The 24,172-nt window shown below is 40.1% G+C and overlaps 1 protein-coding gene and 1 long non-coding RNA gene across 3 annotated transcripts in view; one reads left to right on the top strand and one right to left on the bottom strand.

Moving 5' to 3' along the window:
* LOC120548985 (transcription factor IIIB 90 kDa subunit-like) overlaps positions 1-24,172 on the bottom strand; it is a 172,579-nt gene that overhangs the window by 93,059 nt on the left and 55,348 nt on the right. Inside the window, exons 10-11 of the mRNA XM_039785497.1 lie at positions 23,810-23,849; positions 23,165-23,257 (exon numbers count right to left, since the gene is read on the bottom strand). Of these exons, the coding sequence (XP_039641431.1) occupies positions 23,165-23,257; positions 23,810-23,849 (133 nt within the window). The remainder of the gene's footprint in view (positions 1-23,164; positions 23,258-23,809; positions 23,850-24,172) is intronic.
* Positions 12,589-20,194, top strand: LOC120548987. 2 transcript variants are annotated; one of them, XR_005637294.1, is made up of 4 exons: positions 12,589-12,624; positions 13,588-13,642; positions 16,916-17,023; positions 20,136-20,194. It is a non-coding gene; the product is annotated as an uncharacterized LOC120548987 (long non-coding RNA). The 2 variants fall into 2 exon arrangements; XR_005637293.1 differs by lacking the exon at positions 12,589-12,624 and having other exon boundaries at positions 13,229-13,642.

Consider the following 24,172-nt stretch of genomic DNA (forward strand, 5'->3'; position numbering starts at 1 on the left):
CACCTTGTGTGTGTGTGTGCGGGCTATGTGTGTGTGGTGTGTGTCTACACGTATGGGTGTAGCCCATGTGTGTGGGCTATAGTAGGGGGGGGAGTGGGGTCATGTGTGTGTGTGGGTGATGTGTGGGGCAGGGGGGGGGGGGGGTGCCCAGTGTGTGTATAGTAGTGGTAAGGGCTTATAGTATGTGTGGGGAGTGTGTGTGGGGCTAGTGTGTGTGGGGGTGTGTGGGGGGGCATGTGTGTGAAACTACGGGGTGTGTAAGATATGCAGGTTGTGGTGTAGGGTTTGGGGGTAGGTGGCAGTGTGTGTGTGTGTGTGTGTGGGGGAGGGTGGGGGTAGCATATGGTGTGGGGGCTATAGGGGGCCCAGGCCTATGTAGTATAGGGTGTGTGGGGTGTGGTTGTGGTTCTATACGTATGGGTGTGTGTGTGTGTGTGTGGGTGTGTAAGTAAGGGGGGTCAAGTGTGGTGTGTAAAGGTGGGTAGAAGTAGGGAGGAGTGTGCTTGTGGGGGGGTGCTATAGGGTGTGTGTGTGTGTGGGGTAGGTATGGGGTAAGGTATGGTGGTTTGGGGTGGGTAGGGGGAAGTGGGTTTGAGGTGTTATAGAAGGTGGTAGGTGTGTGTGTGTGTGTGGTGTATAGGAGGTATATGGGGTAGTGTGTGCATTGTGGGGGTTGTGGTGAGTGGGGAGCAGTTGTGTGTGAGGTGTAGAGGCGAAAGATTTTGAAAGGTATATCTCTAAAATGGGTAAGTATAAAGACTTCAACATTAAAAACAACACTGTATGTATTTAAAAATTTAAGCAAATTATATACACAGTGCCCGCGAAAGATTTCGCCCTTGAACGCTTTCGACCTCTTGCCACATTATCAGGCCTCAAACATAAAGATATAAAACTGTAATTTTTGTGAAGAATCAACAACAAGTGGGTCCCAATTATGAAGTGGAACGAAATTCATTGGCTATTTCCAAACTTTTTAACAAATAAAAACTGAAAAGTGGGCGCAAATTATTCAGCCCCTTTACTTCAGTGCGCAGCAAACTCTCTCCAGAAGTTCGAGTGAGGATCTCTGAAGATCCAATGTTGACCTAAATGACTAATGATGATAAATAGAATCCAGCTTGTGTAATCAAGTCTCCGTATAAATGCACCTGCTCTGTGATAGTCCCAGAGGTCCGGGTAAAGCGCAGAGAGCATCATGAAGAACAAGGAACACACCAGGCAGGTCCGAGATACTGTTGTGGAGAAGTTTAAAGTCGGATTTGATACAAAAAGATTTCCCCAAGCTTTTAAACATCCCCAAGGAGCACTGTGCAAGCGTATAATATTGAAATGGAAGGAGTATCAGACCACTATAAATCTAATGGAAGACCGGCCGTCCCTCTTAAACTTCTTAAGCTCATACAATGAGAAGACTGATCAGAGATGCAGCCAAGAGGCCCATGATCACTCTGGATGAACTGCAGAGATCTACAGCTGAGGTGGGGAGACTCTGTCCATAGGACAACAATCAGTCGATAATACCGCACAAATCTGGCCTTTATGGAAGAGTGCAAGAAGAAAGCCATTTCTTAAAGATATCCATAAAAGTGTCGTTTAAAGTTGTTCGCAAAAGCCACCTGGGAGACACACCAAACATGGAAGAAGGTGCTGTGGTCAGATGAAACCAAAATCGAACTTTTGGCAACAATGCAAAACGTTATGTTTGGCGTAAAAGCAACACAGCTCATCACTCTGAACACAACCATCCCCAATGTGTCAAACATGGTGGTGGCAGCATCATGGTTTGGGCCTCGCTTTTCTTCAGCAGGACAGGGAAGATGGTTAAAATTGATGGGAAGATGGATGGAGCCAAATAATCAGGACCATTCTGGAAGAAAACCTGATGGAGTCTCGCAAAAGACCTGAGACTGGGACGGAGATTTGTCTTCCAACAAGACAATGATCCAAAACATAAAGCAAAATCCTACAATGGAATGGTTCACAAATAAACATATCCAGGTGTTAGAATGGCCAAGTCAAAGTCCAGACCTGAATCCAATCGGAGAATCTGTGGAAAGAACTGAAAACTGCTGTTCACAAACGCTTCCATCCAACCTCACCGAGCTCGAGCTGTTTTGCAAGGAGGAATGGGCAAAAATGTCAGTCTCGATGTGCAAAACTGATAGAGACATACCCCAAGCCACTCACAGCTGTAATCGCAGCAAAAGGTGGCGCTACAAAGTATTAACTTAAGGGGCTGAATAATTTGCACCCAATATTTCCGTTTTATTTGTTTAAAGGTTTGAAATATCAATAAAATTTGTTCCACTTCATGATTGTGTCCCACTTGTTGTTGTTTCTTCACAAAAAATACAGTTTATATCTTTATGTTTGAGGCCTGAAATGTGGCAAAAGGTCGAAAAGTTCAAGGGGCCAATACTTTCGAAGGCACTGTATATTGTATGCTGAGGCTTGTGTCGCTAAACCCACCAGACTCCATGTAAATAGTCAGTACTTTAAGCATCCTAAATCTATCAAACTCCTATTCTTTATTCGAGATTTCTCTCTCTCTCTCTTCTCTCTCTCTCTCTCTCTGTCTCTCTCTCTCTCTCTCTCTCTCTCTCTGTGACAGTGTGACCTATGTATCTACTTAGCTAGTGTTATTCGGATGTGCACCAAGTAGGAGGCACTCTGTAAACATTTCTTCCGGAATGTTCTAGTTCTAATCAATACTGTTGTTCGCGCCCGATTGCAATAGTGCTCCATTGATGTTGCATTGACCAATGAAAACCGGTGCATACATACTGGAATAGACGTGACCGGCACGAAAGCTTGTCAGGCGCATTGACATATATATTAATGGACCAATAGACCCCGTTGCTCTGGACGGAGACCAGTGAAGGCTATTAGAAGCACTTCTCCGGTGATCTCGTCCCTTACTGCGCAGCCTCCAACTGACAGAGACAACGTAGATGTGACGTGAGCAACCTGTCTGAAAGTGTGAAGTCTTCTGGTAGCTGTGCCGAGAGAAATCTCAATCATTCCCAATCTTACAGAGACGGAGAGCGTAGGTATATGTAAGGAGATAACATAAGCACAGGATAATTATTGCTAACTAACATGCTAGCTAACATTCGTAATTAAACCTAAACAGCTAATGTAAGTCCAAACTGCCTGTGAGCTTCTCCTGTACTATACGGTAATTCCTCTACTGTGTGACAGTAAGTCTCGTGGTTATGACCCAATCGTTAGCCTATTGTTATAAAAGCGTCTGCTACGGAGCCATAACGTGAGCTACAAGGTAATGGAGCCTTTTATACATTGTCGTGTTTCTTTAGAAATAAACAACGGACAAATAGAGTCTTTAAACGCATCAGATGTAAAGTTATTCGCAGTCAAGTGACAAAAAACAAAATGGCGGTCAGCGGAATGCTAACAAGAGGTGATACCTTTGTAGCAACAAAATGCCCCATCGGCGGTTCGCTCTGAAGCGCGCTTACCCCCTTGGTCAGGCGTAGCAACAGTAACTAGGGAGGGCGGGGCTTAGCGAAGGGTCGGGCGGGACCGGGACAGCTGTCAATGTGGAATGAAAACACACAAACACACTAAACTTTGAATTTCTGATACAGCTCCGCTGCGTGTGTGTGTGTGTGTGTGTGTGTGTGCGCGTGCGCGTGCGTACTAAGCTCAACTAATCAGCGTGCAGCTCATCTAAATATTCATGAGCAGACCATATAAGGCAGAAAAGCTCTCGTTTCAGTCCAGTCCCATTTAACCCTTTAGGTGCCGGGTTTTATTTTTAAAAATACTAGGTTTTGACACCTAAATTTCAGAAGGCTCTGGCTTGAAAATGGTTTGAGATAGAGACAAAGTGTAAATGAAACAAATATTCAGAATGACCTAACGTTTATGTAGGGGGTACATTTTTCCATCTAATTTGCATATTATGACTTCATATGGCGGCAGCCATATTGGATTATGTAAATTCCATGAAATACCTGATATTTTGAAAGAGAGTTCAATTTATTTCATGAGATTTACCCCCCTCCATCTATTTGTCATGTTGTCCACATATCACATGAACAGGGAAAAAGTAAATTGTAAGCCAACAGTCGTAAACTAGAACTATTACTACACCACAAAACTCATGTAAACAGTAGGCGTTTTTTTAGTTAGTTTTTTTTTTTTTTTTTGGACGGGGCTCACGGCAGCACCTGCTGCTCATTGAGCCCAGTAATTGTAGAGTGATGCGTGCTTTCACGAGTCTCCAAACACCACAAAAGTTTCCAATAACACCAGAAAAAGTCGCTAGTCGCTTTTGACAAAAAAAGTCAAGTTTGGGATTTAGTCGGACATTTTGCATTGAAGCATGACGTATTTCTGAGCTAAGGTCTAAGTAGTGGAGTGGTGTGTGTCTCTGCTCTTACTGCAGGCTGGGACTGCAGCGCGAGGCTACTGAGAGACTGACCGCTTGTGAGGGCATTTGGACGGGGGAGGGGCTCACGGCAGCACCCGCTGCTTGTTGAGCAGCGTAATTGCAGAGTGATAACACTATATTCGGAGAAAACAGCTGTTTGATTCAGTACCGCGTCGTGTCCCTAATTATTTTGTGTAAGAGTGAAGAATCATTTACATTTACACCCTCTCTGTAAGCCAGGGCAAGAACGGCGGCAACTACGTGATTCAATGCAGCCTGGACGCGGAGTGCTGTGTGTCTCATCTCTGCTCTGACGGCAGGCTGGGGTGCTGCGCGAGGCCACTGAGAGACTGACCGCCTACGGGCTCTGGACAGGGGAGGGGCTCACGGCAGCACCTGCACAGTAACTGCAGAGTGATACGTGCTTTCAGGAGTCTCCAAACACCTCAAAAGTCTCCAATAACACCAGAAAAAGTCGCCAGTCGCTTTTGACAAAAAAAGTCAAGTTTGGATCGGATTTCCTCGAACATTTTGCATTGAAGCATGACGTATTTCTGAGCTAAAGTCTAAGTACAGGATGTCTGCCAACTAGTGGAGGGGAGTATGAATGACATATAACACTCTATTCAGAGAAAACAGCTGTTTGATTCAGTACCGCGTCCTGTCGCAATTTTGCGACTTTGGCGCTTAATGTAGTGCTGAGGCTTGTGTCGCTAAACCCACCAGACTCCATGTAAATAATCAGTACTTTAAGGATCATAAAATACACTTCATTCAAAGTCGACAGAAACAAAATAAAGCTATGAAAAACCATTGTTGGGTTTCTCTACACTTTTCCCACCATCACAACTCTAGTGTTGGTTGAAATAAAAACATAGTTTACTGATTTACATGTGAAAATGTATGTTGTCTCTATGCTCGCTAAAAGTACTATTTTTTAAATGGAGTCTGGTGTGTTTAGCGCTAGCTACTTCATACCTGTTTCTGGTAAACATAAAGGTCTTAAAATTAAGACAATTAATACTTCACCATTAAAACAACACTGTATGAATTTAAAATTTAAGCAAATTATATATATATTGTGGTGCTGAGGCTTGTGTCGCTAAACCCACCAGACTCCATGTAAATAGTCAGTACTTTAAGCATCCTAAATCTATCAAACTCCTATTCGTATTCTTATTCTCTCTGTCTCTCTGTCTCTCTCTCTCTCTCTCTCTCTCTCTCTCTCTGTGACAGTGTGACCTATGTATCTACTTAGCTAGTGTTATTCGGATGTGCACCAAGTAGGAGGCACACTGTAAACATTTCTTCCGGAATTTTCTAGTTCTAATCAATACTGTTGTTCGCGCCCGATTGCAATAGTGCTCCATTGATGTTGCATTGACCAATGAAAACCGGTGCATACATACTGGAATAGACGTGACCCGGCACGAAAGCTTGTCAGGCGTAGCAACAGTAACTAGGGAGGGCGGGGCTTAGCGAAGGGTCGGGCGGGACCGGGACAGCTGTCAATGTGGAATGAAAACACACAAACACACTAAACTTTGAATTTCTGATACAGCCCGCGCTCAAAGCGTGTGTGTGTGTGTGTGTGTGTGTGTGTGTGTGTGTGTGTGTGTGTGTGTGTGTGTGTGTGTGTGTGTGTGTGTGTGTATCTGGTGCTTTGTACAGTAAGCTAAGATTAGTTGATGAGTTGATGTGTCGGGGACTCGGGGCAGCAGCATAGCGGCCTGCCTGGACATGTCTGGAGTTTGGACCGCTAACGGACAGAAAGCTGCTGCTGAGGAAAAAAGGGTGTGTGTGTGTGTGTGTATGATGTGTGTGTGTGTCTGTGTGTGTGTGTGTCTCTGTCTGTGTGTGTGTGTGTGTGTGTGTCTCTGTGTGTGTGTGTGTGTGTCTATATGAATGTGTGTGTGTGTCTCTATGTGTATGTGTGTGTGTGTACTCGCATTTCTATACCGATGGGGACCTTGACCTGAATACACACTCACAAGGTGGGGACTCGTGTCACCGTGGGGACCAAAATCAGGGTCCCCACGGGCAGACCCCTCTCAAAGCATAGAAAACAGCTTCCTGATATGCCCAGTATCAATATCTCCAATGTCCCCTTTGGGGGTTTTCATGAGAAAATGTGTGTGTGTGTAAGACGCTGACGTCCTACTGGCAAACGCTGGTATTGCAAGTGTGTGAACTTTTCTGTGAACATGCGCGCCCCTCCTGGTAATAAATGGTATTGCAGCATAATGAAAATTTAACTCAGTCAATGATGCACCCCTCCTGGTGGGAGATGGTATTACACGCATAATACAATTTGAACTTTCTGTTAGCCCAGCCATAGTAACTCAAACTCAGAATACTTAAAATTAAAGTCCTACAATTTGATCAATATCTACTGGTTTAACATAAAATTCAAAATTCAATTCCAATTAAAAAAGCTATCTCTGCTTAAACATGTCCTAGAATGTGCTTTTTCTTTTGTTTAATTTGCAATTATAACTAAAATGAGGCTATTTATTGTCTAACATAAGAGAATTATGAACAAATCTTGTTGCCTTAGTTAAGTTAAATGTTACATTTTACTGTAATTATATTGCAGATAGCTAGTTTATCTTTGTGTCATAATACTAAAACTGTATTTACTTTGCCAGTTACCTGTTTATAGACCTAAATTATCAAGATAGGATTACTGATTTTCAAAATGTTTTTTATCCTGATGATCCATCAAATATACTAGTGAATTAGTGAATCTATTTACAAATGGTTATGAAACTGTAAAAAACACACCTCACTATAGGCCTATTGGCCCTTCAGATCAATAGATAAATCTTCTTGCTCAGTTATTTCTTCATAGTTTTGTTTCATAACATTAGAAACTTGGTAATATAGGCTACTAACCATGCATGCAACATCTTCATCATGTCAAACGCCTGTGCCTAATATCTTCATTACCTCATTCATCTAATATAACTATATAACCAGACCTAGTAACCTTGCAAAGGTTCGATTTGTGGATTACAGCTCTATTACATTACATGTCATTTAGCGGGGCGCTTTTCCAAAGTGACTTCCAATTGTTACATATGTCAGAGGTTGCACCTCTGGAGCAACTAGGGGTTAAGTGTCTTGCTCAGGGACACATTGGTTGATGTATCGCGGGGGAATTTAACCCAAAACCGTTATGCTGGAGATGGGGTTTCCCATCTGGCCACATATTTCCAAAATACGAATAGGAAACATCATTTGAGGCTCAGAAAGCACACATCTCACTGACCATGTCTCTCGGCACTGGAGCCCTACAGTGCAGTTTGCTCTCCCTTTGCTTTACGCTCTGTACACTACTGACTGGCCCTCCAGGACCCCCTGTAAAGCTTATATGCAACAATGATGTGTCAGCTTACAGACATGATGTCAAGCAGCTGGCATCCTGGTGCAGCCACAACAACCTGTAACTAAATGCTCAGAAGACATTGGAGATGATTGTGGACTTCAGGAAGAGCCCCCCCTGAGCACCCTCCATCTGCCCTTAAAGATGATAGGCAAAGGTTCGAAGATAATAACCCCATTCAACAAGTATCACACGTTCCACATTCCAGCACTCTTTCAATTTTCAGGAGTAACCTTCTAATACAGTAGCTTCCGTGGCAAAAGTTTGAGCTTAAAGTTCCAAACGCACTATGGCACAAAAAGTCTAATGCCTCTACTGATGGGGGGATCTGTAACATACAAAACCTTTGCCTAAATAGCGACCTTTTCTACAATACTGCTGGTTCTGTGGTGTTGGCGCTTAAAATCTGATGCCTGCAGTGCGCCATGGAAGCATCAAATGAGGCAGGTCAAAAGAACTGCGTCAATTATCGCTTTCTTCAGTGCGTTTGGGCCTTGATTTACAGCATACAACATATTTTTCCTTCTTTGATAGAGAGCAAAAATAAAAGGTAGGCTTTAATATATATAGCCTATTTCATAATTATAACTTCTGTAATATATTTAAGTTTCGAAAAGTTGGGACCTTTACCTATCATCTTTAACATTCTTGGCTCAGTAGTCACCACTGGGACACACATTTAAGAATACACAATATCCCAGGATCTGAAGTGGGATGCAAAAATCAACACCAATGCAAAAGGCTGAAAGAGCATACTTCCTGCTTCTGGTAAGGTTAAACAGGACTCAGGACTTGGCCAGACTCAGCTGCATTATCCAGTTTGCTAAATTGATCATTGGTTGAAAGCTACCATATCTATGTTTCCCCCCTCATTAACAAATAACTGTATGTGTATATATGACAGCCTTCTGCCACAAACCCCTTATAACCCTCACGCCCTGCTATTGCTATTGCTTACAAAGAAATCTGTATATTCTGTTTGATAAGATCATTACTTACCCTAGCCCAGATTTCCTTTTTTTTACACTCAGCCCAACCTAGTTTGATAAAAAATGTAATATGTTTCACATGGATTAATCATGGTGCTGCATCTGTATCCTTCATAACTTGGGCTGTTTAGGTTTAAACAAACAAGCACGTTTCTAACTGTGTGTTCAGGTGTGCCTGGATATTACAGAACTATGGGTCTTCATGTTGAGGTAAATTTCACAAAACAGAAAAGTCAAATCCATAATTTAAAGTGTGTTTTCAGTCATCCAGGTCAGAGGATGCCTTGAATTACTCAGCAAGAGCAAAATTGTCTTAAAATAACTGCAAAAAATCAGCAGTCGTCCATTTTAGTAAAAACATGACCAGTCAGGGTCAGTAAAATTGCAATTTCCATATTCCCTTGAATGCAGCAGTAGTGCAGGGTGCAGATTGCAGTCCTCCCTCCCCAACCAATATGTCTCAACTGACCTGGTTGTGACCTCTGAAGCAGAGAGGCCCAGAGGAACAGACAGTTTGGCATGAATTCAGTTATTTCCAAACAAAACCTCACGTTATTTTATGCTATACATGTTCAATAAAGACTAATGTATTAAATATGTATTCATTATAATTATATTTATAGTTATTTAAGAGATGATTAAGATATTTTGATACTTAAGTAATAGCTTACAACAGGCCATAGTATGTTGTGATAAAGGCACAACATATAGCAGGGCAGATAATGTTAGCCTAGCACAGATTTTTGCACAGACTATTTCTTTTACATAAAGCTAATGAAAAGGCACACAATAACAAAACTAACTTAACAATCGAGACAGAACTAGACAAGCAACTAACTACTGGCGGCAGTGGTAGAAGAGCAACTCCTGTTTTCTGCTAGATTAAAATTGCTGTGTTTATCAATGAAGAAGGCTTTTAAGAGAGCATAGACAACAACTTCAATTCCTTTTAGTAAAGGGCTGTCTGATGGCAAAATAAAGCGGCGAAAAAATTCTAAATATATACAGTATATAGATACTTCGCCAACCAACTCTGTTTCATGGCAGTGTGTGTGCAGATGAACAGCTTTTGTCCGTTGCACCAGCTATCAGTTTGTGTAATGTTGTATCTCAAACTTGGAGTGATACTTGTTGTTCAAAGGAATTCTAATTATAGCTTTTGTATGTGGTTGTTATTATATCACTGTTATGAACCAGAACAAATCAGTTTGCTTGATTTGAGCAACCTTTTTATATTATGGTTTTGATAGTTTAGTTATGCCATCTCATTGCTGGACTACCATACCTGATATTCAAGCTCATTTGAAGGTTTGGTGCAGTTCAGCTTTATTGCTTGCCATCCATTCTCCTTTTTTCCCCACCATGGATACTTCTGATGTTGCTTCAGATCTGCATCTTATCCCTACATTTCATTTACATATAGATAATATAGTATAAGCTAACAATGATGAATACATTGTTACTTTTGTAATTAACTTTTAAAAAGCTGTAAGGCCTAAAGAGAACTATGAATACAATTCTGAAAACTTTAAGCTCATGTATTAATAACAATACTCCAAACCATATAATTTCTATGGTTCAGACTGCTTAAAGCTGCTTACACATAAAAGCCGGCAAAATTCGCTCGCGCGGGCCAATCCATTGAGAGCAGTGCGCCCAACTAGGCACTGCGCTACCCCTGGCATCATGCACCTCTCAGAATTGCCGAATTGCTCGCTTGCTCTCAGCACAATTACATTTTTTCACTCAAATTCTAAATCAAACAGGACATCTTAAAGGCCCCTTTTCAGTGTATTTTGACATATTTATGGTATTTCATATTTTTTGAGTCATTTTCATGACAATTTTGAGTAACAAGTGAGAGGCAGTTTCTGTGTTGTTCTAATAATTGTCTCATTTGTGGTCTGATAAACACTGACTTTATCAAATTGGAAGTTTCTAATATATTATAGAAGAGTTTAGACCAAAGATTGGCGACGAGACACAACTGTTTTAGAACATTGCAGTTTCAGCAGTCTAAACTGGCTCATCTCAGCTGGACACAAACCGGCTAATGGTGTTGCTGCGACTCAGCTGGTCAAGTCTCCAGAGGCTGGTTTTAAAACGTTAGAGACGTCTTCTGTTTCAACAGAAGTCAGCTGGTTGAGTGAGCTTACAAACTATAGAAATAAAATGATCCATAATGCATTTATTTCTGTTACAAACTCTCAGCTGGTGGAAATGGCAGTTTTAGACAGTGGCTCAACGAGCGCTGCAACCAGGGTTTGTGGTGGAGCGAGTTAGAGAGAGATTGAAGAGAGGGAGCTGCGTTAGAACAAAGTTGAGAATCAGAGAACTACAATATATGAAATATATTTTGATGAATGTTATGAACATGTAAGATAAAAATATGTATATTTATTATTAATTAATTTTGTATTGATGGGGGAGAAAAATTTATTAATTTAGTATAAAAACAACCCAATAATAATGAAGAAATTAATTTCAAATAATGCCAAATATTTGTCTGCTTATATGCTAAAAACTTTCAGTGTTTGTAGCGTATGGTTTAAATTGTAGTCTTAAATTGAGCTAATGTTACCACATTTAAAAGAAAACACTGTTACACACAATCTGTCATGTTCAAGTCCCCATCCTGACCACGCCCACCCCCCACTCTGGCCATGCCTTTACCATGTGGCAAACATGAGGTGTGTTTGCCTGCGTGTCCAGGCTCTCCCTTACATTAGGTGAGTTTGGCGTGGTGTGAACTCAAATATCAACTGAACGGATAAGAGCACCTGACATGCACAAGCATCTATACCAGGGGTGGCCAACCAGTTCAGAATAAAGAGCCACAATAAAACACGCACCAGCAGCAAAAAGCCACACAACACATGCAGGTCCACATTACAACAGCAACCATGACTTCCATATCTAATGAAAGTCATAATACATAGCAGTTTTCATAGTTTTTTTTTTCTTACTTAGATGGACTCAGTGGGAAACCTGACAGTCTTTGTTACCCACAATCCTTTTTAGGTCTGATTGGCCTTTCCGGTTGTGGCCACTCTTTCACTCATTTGTCACTAGAGGGGGCTTTCAAACAATCTGACTCAGCAGTGAAAGGGTTAATATTGAGGAAGGTGATCTGGGGCTGCTTTGTTTTCCTCAGGCTGCAGAATCTGTCCATAAAAAACTCTGCTGCGTTATTTTTTATTTTAAAATAATTGTCAGATGCATTCAAGTGCTTTTTTTACCAATCTGAAATGTTTCAAAAGTTTAAAAAAAAAAATCCACCAATAACACAGCCACACAGTAAAGAGCCTCAAAGGAAGGCACAGAGCGCATACGGCTCAAGAGCCACAGGTTCGCCACCCTGATCTATACAGATATTTTTGATGAATGTTATGAACATGTAAGATAAAAATATTTATTATAATTATTATTAATTTTTTTCCTAATGAGGAAAAATGTATCCATTAGTATGTACACTTGTCATTGGCTTAATTTTGAGGAAAAAAACTAACTAATAATAAATTAAAAATTAAAAAATAATTATTTTTATTTCAAGTTAAGCCAAAAGCATTCGTCTGCTTATATGCTGAAAGGTTTCAGGGTTACGTTTGGTTTCGATCGTTTTCTCAAATTGAGCTACTGGCGCCGTTTAAAAGAAAACACTGTTACACCGCTTATGTCATGTTCAAGTCCCCATCCCGACCACGCCCATCCCCAACTCTGGCCATGTGGCCAGTGTGTATACCGAGTCCCCATGGTGTCCAGCCCCTCCCCTCACGTAAGCTGTGAACTCTGCGTCAGATCTTCACTGCATGGGCCGAGAACAGGCTGGAGTCATGGATCAGGGAGAGATGGTGAGTCTAAAATTGATTTTACTTCCATTTAAACCGTTTACAATTCTGTTTAAAATAGATTTGTACTGTTTTCACATGTAAAGCAACTCTTATAGATACATTTGAAAATAAAATGTTAGAAGGCTAACTTATATCTTGTCAGCCAAATAAGTTAATGCTAGCTAGTTTACTGGCAGCTAACATTACAGTTTATAAACCAACACCATCTTAGTTTACAGTAAATTGTGCCGTCGTCGTGTCAAATGGAAACCTTAGTTTAGGACAGTAGCAGGTGTGGTTCTCAGGACCAGGTCAGCCATTTTGTAATGTGCACATGCCGTGACCTTTTGCCATTTTGCAACTTTTACCATACGTGTGTGTGTGTGTGTGTGTTGGGGGGTTTAAACAAAAGTATAAATCAAGAGATGGCTGCAGTAATGTTAAATGCACTGATACTGAGCTGAAATGAAGTGTACTGCAACATGTGTCTTGCAGTCAGAATCAGATAGTGCTGTGTGTGGAGGTGGGGGGTGTTGAGTGAGAGGGAGTGGTGACTACAGAAGGAGAGGGGGCTGGGGAACTATTTTCTCCAGAGAGATAAATATGTTGTACGCTAAAGATTTTCCCATAAAAAAACCATCCTATCATGTTTTCTGGACTAATATTTGACAGTTTTGTAGTGTTAATTGGTTTATAAGCTTGTATTGTAATCTGCATATTTATTTATTACACATTGAGCATTAGTATGGCTTAAGAAAGATGTATAATGTTGAAAGCCCCTTTAGACTCAAAGTTTTCATTATTTCGTCAGACACAATGGAAATATAAATTTTTGTAGCTATTAATTTATTGAAAATATGGACATACAGTGTTATACTACCTCTCTGATGGTGCATGTGACACGTACTGCCTAATCTACTGTTAATAAACTGGAGAAATGCAGCTAAAATGTGTGACTAATATGATATATGATATGACTTGCAGGAAGAAGATTTGACAACCATTCATGGTCACCGTGACAGCCCTTTAAATTCTTCAGGTCAGTAAAGTGATGATTAGGACAACTCGTAATATGAATTTGCACTTAATGATCTCTTTTTGGTCATTTTGCTGGTACACATTAAATATCTGCTATAGAATGTTTGTTTGGAAATATTGTCATGGAAATCAGTGTTGGTTTGGTGCATGAGACTCAGAAAGTTGATGTGTTGCATGGCAAAGGCTCGATTTGCACGAGTATTCCACCTGCAGTTTTGTTGATAAATCCAACTTTCTGAGTCTCATGCAGGGTTATCTCTGCCATTATAGAGCTTAGGGGCAGCGCCAAAGCATATAAACATAAAAACAATTTGGACATCATCTGGACTGCAAACATAGACTGTATAGAAGCCGATGAACAGGAGGGGCTCCTGCTTGTTGTCTTCTGGACACGTGCTGTATGATGGACACAAACAGTGTTACAACCACACACACACACCATGCATGTTGCACCGCGCGCCCAGGTACAAGCCGACACATTAGATAGTGTGTGGTGGAAAAAGAGGGACTGTGAGTATAAAGTTAATAATCATTTGCATAATAGATGTGAATGTAGAATTTTAGTCTGTGTACAGTATATCTGTTGGTAATTGCTACAACTCCTCAAGACCAAAGCCAAGTTCCGTCTCCTGCTTGCTACCTGCTGGTTTAAAAGTGAAACGGTTAGCCAGCCCGGCACAAGCTAGCGACAACTTTAGCTAAGGTTCACTCACCAACCGTGGGCTGACCTTTAAGGTGGACAAGCTATTCTCATTTTAGTGACAAGCTCCTCCAAGTTTTGCTTCTAATGATCCTTCCCTAGCTGCCAACCAACAACAACTGTGCTAACGCTTTTGCAAAATAACTGTTTAATGACATCACCAATATGCAAATGAATGTGTGACGTCATTGGCACGCGCTCTAACAATCTCAGGGAAAACCCTGTCATGCACTGTCACACATCAAACAATGCAATGTATGAAACATCCTCAACATTCTATGGCTGCCATCTTATAGTTTACCAAATGAGATTACCCTGATGCTCTATAACGTTTCAATTTGATCTATTTAAGTTCTGTTGTAAACATATTTATCTCCTGTCATATCTTTACTAATGACTATAACCCCATTAACACTCTCTGACAGTGCCTTGAAGAAATAGATACTTGGATGTCACAGAACTTCCTCCAGCTTAACAAAAATAAAACTGAGGTGGTAGTTTTCGGAAGGAGGAAAGATGCAAACTTTCTACCTTGCTTGAAAGGAAGGGCTTAATAGCAAAGAAAGTGGTAAAAAACAACCTTGGTGTCCTTATAGATAATGATCTAAATTTTAGCAGTCACATTAAAACAGTCATAAAATCATTATACCTTCATCTTAAAAATATCAATAAACTAAAAGAAATATATTTCAAAGGAGGATCTTGAAAAAAATCATACATGCTTTCATTTCTAGTGGGATTGATTATTGCAATGTGCTGGACTCCCTAAAAGACTTTAAAACCACTCCAAATGGTACAGAATAGTGCAGCCAGGATCCTTACTAAAACAAAAAGAACAGATCATATTACGCCAGTCTTAAAGTCCTTACACTGGCTCCCAATTTAATACAGAATGGAAATCTAAGGCACTTCTGTTAGTTTTAAGTAACTAAAGGGGATGGGACCAAACTACCTGCATGACATATTCCAACAACATTCTCAACCAAGACACCTTAGATTAAAACATTGTTAACCTACTACTGAAACCTACTGTCAGAACAAAACAGGGGAAGCAGCTTTTAACCACTATGGTGTCGATCTTTGGACCAGCTTCCAGAGGACATAACAAAATCTGAACTTGGAAATTGAGATTTTCACTCATAGAAAACATTCTCACAACCTTGATCTGAATGTAATAACACTAATTCACAAATGTGTAGATTTATTTTACCATAGATACAATGACAGTAGCAAATTTGTAATGCAACGTTTACTGATTTTTATATATTATTATTATTTATATTAAACAATGATGGGTAAATGTTGCATTACAAGTTTGCCTATCATGGTATCTGTAAAATTCAATCTACACATTTGTGAAATACTATGTGAATATTTTTTCAATAGGTGGAACATTTTCTCTCACGTTTTGCACCATATTTACCTTCATAGTCATAAATTACTGGGGGCCAAGGCAGAAACATTAGCTATTTGTTTACAATGTTGTTTTCCCTGTGTATGTATTTTTTAAAGTGGAAAATGTAAACAGACCAACAGCTACCTGTAATGACTGCCTATAACTGCACCCTCAATAATAATGTGATCATCAGCTACAAGTTTATGAGAAAAGTTCAGCAGCATCATAATTCAATTCAATTTTATTTATAGTATCAAATCATAACAAGAGTTATCTCGAGACACTTTACAGATAGAGTAGATCTAGACCACACTCTATAATTTACAAAGCCCCAAAAATTCCCCAAGAGCAAGCAGTTCGACAGTGGCGGGATAAACTCCCTCTTAGGAAGAAACCTCGGACAGCACCATAAGAAGAGCTGTAGCTAGTAACATTAGCATTATGTTTTATTATGCTTAGCAACTGTATTTATTCAGTCACAGCATTCTTGCCATAGGCCCCCATACATGTTATCGGTTCATTATGGCTGCTGCTGAAACTCACGCCGTAAGTCAACTAGCCTGCAACACAAATCAAACAGCCTACCTTTCTGTCATGCCAATGTAAACTTGCTACTTCTTTCAAGCAAACACACCTAGCAATCTCTTCCTCTCTCTGCATCATGTTTTTATTGAACAACATGGCATCATGACTAGCTTAAGTTGGGCCATTGCAGGATGATCCAGTATTTAGCCTGAGTTGTAGGTTTTCATATTTTTTCCAAGTAAGGTTTTTGCTTTGTGTAAGTCATTGTATTGTAGATTTTGTTTTATAAAATCACAGTGTTGTACATAATCTCAAATAATAATAAGCCTACATGAATCCCACTATAATATGTCACATTTTCATCATTAGGTTAATCTGGAAAAAAAATGCTTGTTAGGCTTTATCCATCATCATCATCATCAGTGTCAAAGATTACAGCTTTTAAAAGGTCACCAAAAGGTAGAGTAGAGTCAGTCAGTTTAGCAGGTTATACTAGGTACGTTAGATGTGGTGCATAGTAATACTAATATGGAATGTAGTGGGAGAGGAATTCTAAAATAAATTAGTTTTAACAGAACAATTATCAATAAGTAAATGGCATACATTTATTTTAACTAACAACAATAATTGTTTGCTTTGTATTTAATCCCCAGGAAATGGACCAGAGCTCTTCTGACTCTACAGTGATCCTTGAACTAAGTTCCGTCCCTGAAAAGGAGGACATAAGTGTTCCTGAACTCAAGAGAGCAGAAAGTGTATTTGTAAGTTCACATACAATCCAATGCACAACTTGGTCTGACAATAACAGTAGTGGGGAAATTGTATGGTTTTAACCTGTTAAGTCCGACGGACCTGGTACCGGTTCCACAGCACTAAGTGGTCGCAGCTATTGTAAATTTGTGCTTGTTTAAAACTCTAGCTTAATCACAGCCAAAACATCTTAAACTCTAGACCAATACTTTTCTTAGCCATTTTCAGAAAATATACAAATTTGGCTCACTACCACTGATGGGATTTGGCCTACTCCTCCGGTACTTAAATTTGGTATTTAATGATATGGCATTTTTCTGTAATCAATAGTATTAAAGGAGAACTCCTGGCAATTTTTACAATAATCTTGCTATACCTACTGTATGTGAGTACCGTCGATAGCAAAAAAAATTAGCCGATTCGGTGCTAGCAGCACGGAGCTAATACAGCTAACACCCAGAGCTCTCACTCAGCTAAAACGGCAGTTTTGGGGGCATAAGATAAAGAGGGCCTTTGTGCCTCTTAACAGACACAAAATGCAATTAAAACATCTGTACAACATGAACAGGGCCCTTACATGACAACAAGATGCATTTAGCAACTTAGCCATTGTTTAAATTCACCTACCCTGTTAGCTGCTAGCTGCCGTCTGGGATGAGTGAGTGTGTTCAGCCAGGCTCCGGTAATAATCATCACGCAGCAGTTCTGTGTGTATTTGTAGCATATATATCCATTTTTGTGTGCGTTGGTGAGTTGGAGTCTTGCCAGTGTTGATTGTTGTGGTTTCCTTAGCCGGGCTAGCAGGCCCGGCCGGCGTCCCTGCTTCTGCTTCCTGCCCGCCCTCCTGGCTTACCGCGGCCGACAACAATCCAACGAGCGCCCGCTGGTCTGGTGGATGTCCTCCAGAAGACCATTTAAGCCTTCGCTGCAAAATATTTTATTTCCCACCTCAAAAATGTAGTAGTAGTACTGTAAATGTACTGTAGTGATTATGACCATATTAGTGACTATGTAACTACATGGAAACGGACCAAATTATGTTTGCCTTGTACAGTAAAATAGTGTTACAGACGCGCTGAAGTCCCGTTTGAATTAAGTTGTAGCAGGAAAAGGTAAACAGTGTGCAGGTTGGAGGAGCGTCGTGTGTGAAGAGTGAAGAGCGGAGGCGTTCACAAAGGAAGAAGCTTGGAGTAATGTAACTATGGAGCTAGAGCTAGCCTTCAGTAACGCTATTACTGTACAAGAAACAGGCATCATTTGGCCCGTTTCCATGTAGTAACATAGTCACTAATATGGTCATAACCACTACAGTGCTCAATTACCTATTTTTGAGGGGGAAATAAAATATAAATTTTATCAACAAAGGCTTGAATGGTCTTCTGGAAGACCTCCACCAGACCAGCGGCGCTACTGGATTGTTGCGCGACCCGTAAGTCAGGGCGGCGCGGAAGGAGAAGCTGGGCGCCCGGCGGGCCGCTACTGCCCGGCTAAAGGAAACCACAACAATCAGCAACAGCAAGCCTACTACTCACCAACGCTAGATGGATCACACACAAAATGGATATAAATGCTACAAATACACAGGGAACTGCTTTGTGATGATTATTACAGAAGCCGGGCTGAACACAAATGCATCTAGTTGTCATGTAAGGGCCCTGTTCATGTTGTACAGACATTTTAATTGCATTTTGTGTCTGTTAAGAGGCACAAAGGCACTCTTTATCTTATGCCACCAAAACTGCTGTTTTAGCTGAGTGGGAGCTCTGGGCATTAGCTGCAGCAGCTCCGTGTAACTAGCACCGATTTGACTCATTTTTTTTTTCGTCAGTACTCACATAGGTATAGCAATCAAGATTAACGTAAAAATTGGTTTTGGACAATGATTTACAAAGACAAAGGTAATTGTGAATTTGCATGTGAGCTTAACTAAAAGGGATCTGGTCAGCTATGTACAAATGTCTCATGTTATTTAAGTAGTCCTATGTGATATAAAGCTGATTTTGTAGTAAGTAAATGAAACCGGTACTTACTTGCAGCCAGATCAAGGCTAAAAAAGGAAGTGCAATACCAACCAGGTGGTTGGTAGAGCATTGCTTGGGTTTTGCTAAGTAGTTGTTAGGGACTTATGGGGCTGAAAAATTAATCAAAAATATTATCAAAATCACAATATGGCCAAGTGCAATATGTAGATTGAAGAAACAGAGATGCCCTGGCCTACAAATCATGTTTTTCAGATATAGGAAAAAAGACCCCAACAAAATATTACATCATCATGAATTTTTACTTTTTTAAGTAAAAATGTATATTGTGACAAAAAGAAAAGCTTTTATTTTTTTTCTCTCCATATAGAGCGGGGGTATTTAAGTCCCGCCCCCCCCCGGGGGGGGGGGGGGGGACAACAGAAACATGAGTAATCAGCAGGAAGAATGGGAAGACCGGAATCCTGACACTAAACTAAAGTTATGTCCAACATTACCTGTGTTAGCTTACCTTACAGACTGTAGATAGTCTAAAACTGACATTTGGATATTTGACTTGTTAATAAAATGCTTGCTGCAAACGTAACATTGGGCATATTGTTAGCTTAGTGTCAGAATCCCACAGTCTAACCATTCTCTCTGCTGATTCCTCACGTCTATATCCACTTTAGTCATCATAAAAGCTCAGTTTTTCGGTTCCACAACTTATGAAAACTTAGGTTCTGGGTTCTATACATTGTTGGTAGTAAATATCACCACACGGCAGCTTTTAGGAATGTTTCGGTTTGCCAGCAGACAAAATTGAAGATGAGGCACCTTCATCCAATACAAGTCGATGGAGAGCAGAAAGATGTTTTCCTCTCTGGTGGGAGTATGACGCGATGTGCTGTGTCTCTATTGTGCAGCCCTAGGTGGTTATGAGGTAACATCTAGCAACCATCTAGTTGCCATCTAGTCCCCTTGTAACAAACACACTTTTACAGTTTTTTTTAGTCTAAATGACTTATTATTATTATTATTATTATATATAAACACGACAATAAAACCACCTAGTTACTACTGCCCAGACACCCACATTTTAGATTTTTAATCTTTAAACTCTGCAAGCAATTTTATATTGATTGGCCTTACTTCTTTGTCTAAGGTTCATCAACAATGGCGAGAAAGAAGTGGAGCACCGAGGAGGTCCAGGCTGTGGAGCGCAATCTCATGGACAACATCAACTCTGGCAGGGTTCCTGGTAAAAGCCCAGTGTGAAGCATCTATCAAGGGATCCTCAGAGGTGCTTAGGGGAAGGAGCTGGCGGGCAATTAAAGTTCTATGTGAAGAACCGCATTGATACTTTAAAGCGTCTAGAAAATAACCAATGGAAATCTAAATTGTAATCACTGAACATAATTCTTTTTGCCATCTAAGTACTTCTACAATCCCACAACTAAGTACCCAGCTTACTTGAATTCAGCTCATATCTGGGCATGCAACGACATTTTATTAAGATTGTTAAAGCTCTTTTGTTTTCAAATTTAATATGTCAACATGCTCTGACTATTATTTCATTGAGTGATGTCATTTACATTTTTATCCTAAAGAACATTGTGGTAGTTGGTCATGGGTGGTTGGAGAAATGGGGAGGGGAGAGACACAGGTTGTAGAGAGTGAAAGGTTTGTAGAGAGAGACAGGTTTGCAGGGAGAGAGACAGGTATGTAACGGGAATGAGAGACAGGTATGTAGGTAGAGAGACAAGGTATGTAGAGGAGAGATGTGTAAGAAGGAGAGAGACAGGTATGTAGATTAGAGAGTGGAACAGGTATGTATATTAGAGAGAGAGACTATGTAGGGAGAGATAGATGGGTGAGTAGAAAGAGAAAGTGTTCCCGAACATTTTTTAAAATAAGAAACAGAGGTAAAGAGAGAGAAACCAGTTGAAGGAGAGACAGGTTTGTGAGAGAAAATCGAGGTCAGCAGAGACAGACAGGTTTGTAGGAAGTAAGACAATAAGGGGAAGGAGAAGGAATGATCATAGCAAAGAGCCAGGACAAATTAATTTGTATATGGATGAGTTGTGATAATAAAGTTAATCTGCAATGTAAAACACTATTGCTTCTGTGGCATTTCCTGAATGAACCGAATATATAAAGTACTACAAGTCAAAGGTTGGTTGGAACAATACCGACAGGAAACGAAGAAAAATTAACAAAACAAGTACAAGGTGCAGGCAACTGCGTACTAACTGTCCCTCAGTTTATGGAAGCAACACAGACTGCTGCCTGCTCACAGCTCTTAGTGTCCTCTCCCAGTAGGACTGGTAATATAATTTAATCTGAGAGCTATAGAAAACATTTTGGTTCTTATATATATTCATTGGAAATATAGTTTCCAAATGTTTATATATTTGACATGTTAAGTGAGGAAGTTTGGCGCTGTTTTAGGCTCACTAAGGGTGCAATCAGTGGACAGCCTTTGCTCTACAGGGAGCCAGGTTTTCCTTTGTCACCGGTTTTCAGTGGCAAGGCTGTGCGCACTCAGTCTGTACTGTGCCGATCCGTAAACCATGCTCAAATAATCTGCTATGGTGTCCTGTTGATTTAGAGCAGCACAAAACATGTGAGTTTTGTAAACAAAACTACATCATCTATTGGAAAATAGATGATGTAGTTTTGTTTAAGCTGTGGTGTAATCTAGTTGAGTTGTTTGTTATGTTGCTGATGCTTTGGTGGAACAGGTTTGTGAACTCAGTTGGGTAAACGGGTGTCCATTTTTGTTCATCTCTTGGCACTTGATAATATGAGAGGGGGTCACTATGTTTAGATGTGTCCAAAATTTAATTGCTTATTTTTGGTTTTAAGTTCTGATAAACTGGCCTAATTCTGCCTCTTTGCATTATATTTAGTTTTCCTCTTGACATGTAGGAGAAGCTTACAGAACTCTGCATGCAAGGTGTCAATAGTGTGTTATCTTATTGATTCAATTCTTGTTTTGTAAGTGGACCGGACCCCCACCTCGCTGGTATGGAGTGCACTTGGTTCAAACACACAACTCAAATGAGTTTTAGCCAAATTCTAATTGGCATTTTGTTTTTACATTTTTGTACAGCATACAAAGTCCTGCGTTCATTAAAAAGTCATTAAAATGCCCTTTACATTACTTTCAGTAGCTTTGTAGAACAATCTTGTGTCAAATATACACTAAAGCTTTTGAAAGTAAATAAAAAGCATGTATATTCTTTTATATGTTTATCAATGAGGGTATATAGGGTATAAATATGATCAGCGGTTTTATTGTGATGTCAGTAGTCTGGTGTTTGAGTGGAGGATAGGGCATAACAGGTCTGTTTGCGGAGCAGAGCTACTCTCTTTAAACCAGCTTGTCCACCCTTGCAGAATCAGAAAACAGTTAATTAAAAAAACCATTAAATGGCCAAAACAAACTTAAGACAGGCAAGAGGAGCATCAAAACATAAAAAACAAAAACCATGGAAGCGCCACCTGGTGGCTACTTTAATTATTTCACCTGTACTATACAACAACGAGTGATAAAAGTAAATATGTGGTCTTTATAGCTGAAAAAAAATTATATAATAGAAGGAGGAGTATTTCAATGGAATGGGGGTATAAATATTGTAAATATTAAAAGAATTTGCCATGTGTCCCCATAGAGTTGGTGAATGTCAGGTTTGACCTTTATTTGTGAAATCCTAACATTTTAAGTGATTTTCAGGATCCCAGAATCAAAAGGAATTTTTGGAGTTGGAAACCATGTCTCTAGCTCATTTAGAAGTGGTAGTTTAGAAAGGGTCCCCATGTACATTCGCTATGTCATGAGTCCCCACCGGATAACAAAACGGTATGTGTGTGTGTGTGTGTGTGTGTGAGAGAGACGGACTAATAAATAATAGCACCATTACATATTAACATGGCAGTGTGTGTTACCCCGGTGATGTTTGGCGACCCACTCAACTCGAGTCAACAGCTGGTCGTGTTATGCTGCTATATTCATTTTAGTGCTTTTACTGACACATCAAATCTCATGTTACTCAATTATAGTTTTCAAAAAGACTACAAATGTGCAGCAGTTTATACACGCCACAAAAACTAAATAGTTTGACGGATAAGCTGAGAGACGCACTTCCTTTTCTTGCATCTTGCTTGAACAAACTCCTTTCTGCCAAGTACCTTCTTTAGCGTAGGCAGCGTAGACTCCTCTTAGTTTGGGTCGATTGTTCTGAAGCTCTGAGTCTATTTCATCCTGGAAGCCTTGAATTTCATCTGTTGAAGACGACAATGAAAAAACGGGAATGATTTCTGGATCAGCAACGTTACATGCAACAGTGAAAAGCAGAACGTGAGATGCGGGAACTTTTCTCATGTCCCTAAAAAGAAATGATACTTCTCTTGTGCGCCAACCCTTTAAATGATATCTCCCATAATTACAATATAACATGAGAGTACTTTTAACATGAAGTACAGTTAATTACATGTCGTGCTGAAACTCAATCATGTAAAAAAAAATAAAAAATAAAAAACAGGGAGCTGCTTCCCCTCTATGTGCTGCAGCGTTTTGGTTTCTTTTCTCGCTTTGATGACAGCCAACACTGTAGTGCACTTAGTCAAGGTCAGCCAACTGGCAGAAACATCCAAAACAATAGGAAAGTGTTACCAAACTCTACCTCTGTCAGCGTAATGAATGGGAGTCCAACTACCCTGAATAGCTAAGAGGATTGATTTTTGTGAAATAAGAAGAAAAGCAAGTGCTCCGAGAGTCCAGATGCCTGCGAGATGTTGGCAAACAGACCAAGGGTAAGGATATCGCATTCATACCTTCGACGTCATCCATCTTCTTCTTCAGCTCGATCTCCAGCTAGAGGGAGGGAGACAAAGGAGAGAAGTTGAATAAAAGAATATAAGCTTTTTTTTTTTTTTTTCCCCAAACAGTGACTACAAGGTGAAACGATTACAGGAGATAGACAGAATTTAGTTATACGACGCATCCTTGACAGTTTTACTTTAGAGGTTAATACCCTTCATGAATTATTGGAGAAAGCCTGCAGGCTGCATGTAATCATCAAGAAAATATAAGATGAAATTTTAATATTAACCGAGGTGGAAATTGATTGATAAAAACATGGAATGTGAGCATGTAATTTTTTATGATATGAAACATTGACACACGCTAGCTTGTTG

Source organism: Perca fluviatilis, chromosome 20 (genome assembly GCF_010015445.1).
Source record: "Perca fluviatilis chromosome 20, GENO_Pfluv_1.0, whole genome shotgun sequence".
Lineage (NCBI taxonomy): Eukaryota > Metazoa > Chordata > Actinopteri > Perciformes > Percidae > Perca > Perca fluviatilis.